At 43.1% G+C, this 3,022-nt stretch overlaps 1 protein-coding gene across 1 annotated transcript in view; it reads left to right on the forward strand.

Annotated features, from left to right (window-relative positions):
• Positions 1 to 3,022, forward strand: part of ALDH1L2 (aldehyde dehydrogenase 1 family member L2) — a 62,766-nt gene that overhangs the window by 21,670 nt on the left and 38,074 nt on the right. The window contains exons 5-6 of the mRNA XM_006769392.2: positions 519 to 620; positions 830 to 919. Of these exons, the coding sequence (XP_006769455.1) occupies positions 519 to 620; positions 830 to 919 (192 nt within the window). The remainder of the gene's footprint in view (positions 1 to 518; positions 621 to 829; positions 920 to 3,022) is intronic.

Genomic DNA, 3,022 nt, shown 5'->3' on the forward strand with positions numbered 1-3,022 from the left:
AAAGCAAGTTGAATGACTTACATAGAGCAATGTATCACTGCTGGAATCATCGTGATGAGACGAAATAACCCATCATGACTTATTTTACAATAATATACCTGAAACTTCCATGGAATCTCCCAGGGGAGGTTGACATTTGTTTAAAGAAGGAAGTACAGACTTGATATTGGCAGTAGATAGACTTGGATGCAGATCTTTCTTCTGACAACCTACAGGCCATCTCTGTAATCTTGAGGTCGCTGCTTAACTTTTTTAAGCCTCGGTTTCCTCATCTGTGAGACAGGAATAATAATATCCACCTTGCAAGATCGGTGTGAAGTTGCAAGGGGTATTTCACAAGAAGTAACTACCACACTGCCTGGCACATAGATAGATCTGAAGAAATGCTAGTTATTATCATAGTCTGACTCTCTGGACAGATTTATAAGCAGTAATTCTGTAGAGCAGAAACTTCAGTTAAACAGATCATGCTGTTGTTGCCCATTGGACTGTGACACAGGTAACGTTTCTGGCTTTAGGTGGAAGCTGTTCAACTCATAGCCGATGGGAAAGCTCCTCGGATTCCCCAGCCAGAAGAAGGAGCAACCTATGAAGGTATCCAGAAAAAGGAAAATGCTGAGGTATTTATACCAACTCAATAGCACATGTCAAACTTCATGACCCTCAAACTTTGAGTGGTTCCCAGTGTACTATTTTTTTGCCCAAAGGCAGATCTCCAAGCCAGCCAGCCCAACCACTCCTACTTCTACTTCTGAGGGACAGAAATGTTTCCGTTGCCTTTGATGCTGTCATCATCAAGAGGTTCAGCCTGTACTTTGTGCTTTCCTAGATTTCTTGGGATCAGTCTGCTGAAGTTTTACATAACTGGATCCGAGGCCATGATAAAGTCCCTGGCGCTTGGACAGAGATAAATGGACAGGTATGTTCTAGGGACCACATTTTTTATTTTTTTAAACAGGTTTGAATGTTTCTTATGTTAACAAGGCCTATATTGGAAATACTTTCCCTGCCGTTTCCAGAACATTATTTTGTTCCCATAACATCATTTCCCGGGTGCCGGAGGAAAACCTGTGCTGGCAGCCAGGGGAAGGAAGGCCTATTGCACGAATCTCTTCATGCAATGGGCCTCTAGTAGAATTATAATAACAAATCAGTTAATAACGAGTTCTCTTGGTTACAGTCTAGTTCCAGTCCTATTTCCATGAACTCACCCACAAAGCACCTGTACCCATTGCAATAATTAGTTCAACTTCACAGAAACATTTGAAAAATAGACCTTTGCGCAATAACCCAGCACCCTCCAGGGTTTTAAAAGTGAAGAATGTTACTTGTGCAAGTCGGAATCTGATACCAGTTATGTGACAGCTTTGCCAATAAACAAGAAAATGCTCTTCCACGGCTAAGAAGGGAGACGGCCACAGTTGACAGGTGTCCAAAGACGCATGGAATAGGGACCATGTTTTTGTTTTTGTTTTTGTTTTCATGTTTCCATTGTAAGAGGTATTACACATAAATCTAGGCTTCCTCCGGTCTTCCCTTGGTCATGAGGAGGGTCTGTGATTCTAGGTATGTGTGACTCAGCCCACAGAGAGCATCTGCTGTGGAGCAGACAGTAGGCACAGCCCCTGCTCTCACGGAGCCTGCGGTTTTATGGAAAAGGCAGAGAAGTGAATAAATGCAGTAGGATAAATGCTATACATCCCCGAGGCCCAGATTCAGGTGTGGTAGGAAAGGCTTCCTGGAAAAGCTGACTTATTTGATTGCACGTTGAGAAAAGGTCACAGGTAGAGAATAAGAAAAAGAGATGAAGACCCGGGGACAGAAGAATGTATTACCCCAAAGTCACAATGAAGCCGTAGCCTCAGGTGTGGGCAGCAGGTGTGAGAGGCAAGGGGAGAGATGAGGCGGTGGAGGTGGGTGGAACCAGAACAGGAAGGGCCTTCTCAACTGGGGACTGCCAACTCAAGGTCTCAGGTTTCACCTCTTCTAAGAAGTTTCCTGTCCTGCCTGGTGAGGTTGAGGGTCCATCCTTCTCTGTTCCAACAATACCCTGCCTACCTCTGACACAACACATTATATATTGTGTCTCTTTATTTACCTAGCCCTTCTCCTCCACTAGACTATGAACCATTTAGGGGTAAGGGCTTCAAGTTGTTGCCTTGATAACCTCAGCACCGAAGCAGGGTTCTTAGTGCATATGAGGTGCCAATAAAAATATGTGGGATCCTGCCCGGCTGGCGTGGCTCAGTGGTTGAGCATTGAGCTATGAACCAGAAGGTCACGGTTCAATTCCCGGTCAGGGCACATGCCTGGGTGGCTGGCTCAATCTCCAGTAGGATACAGCCGGTCGATGATTCTCTCATCATTGATGTTTTTATCTCTTTCTCCCTCTGCCTTCCTCTCTGAAATCAATAAAAATATATATTTAAAAAATAATAATAAAATAAAAATATGTGGGATCAATGAAGAACCAAGGGAGGAAGTTTAGTGCAGTGAGCGTGGAATCTGGAGCTGGAATGTTTCAGTTAAAATTCTGGCTCTGCTATGGAACCTGGGGCAGGTTACTTAACCTTTGAGTGCCTTGGTTTCCTTATTGTAAAATGGAATAATAGTGCCTCCTTTATAGGTTATGGGTTATCTGAAGATTAAATGAGTTAACACATGTTCATTCATTTAAGGGCTTGGTCCCTGCCAAAAGTACTCAGCAAATGTTAACTTTATTGTCCTCAATAAATGACAGAGGATAGTAATAGAATTATAATAACAAATCAGTTAATAACAAGGTCTCTTGGTTATGGTCTAGATCAGCGGTTCTCAACCTGTGGGTCGCGACCCCTTTGGAGGTCGAACGACCCTTTCATAGGGGTCGCCTAAGACCATCGGAAAACACATATATAATTACATATTGTTTTTGTGATTAATCACTATGCTTTAATTATGTTCAATTTGTAACAATGAAATTGGGGGTCACCACAACATGAGGAACTGTATTAAAGGGTCGCGGCATTAGGAAGGTTGAGAC

Source organism: Myotis davidii, unplaced genomic scaffold (assembly GCF_000327345.1).
Source record: "Myotis davidii unplaced genomic scaffold, ASM32734v1 scaffold120, whole genome shotgun sequence".
Taxonomy (NCBI): domain Eukaryota; kingdom Metazoa; phylum Chordata; class Mammalia; order Chiroptera; family Vespertilionidae; genus Myotis; species Myotis davidii.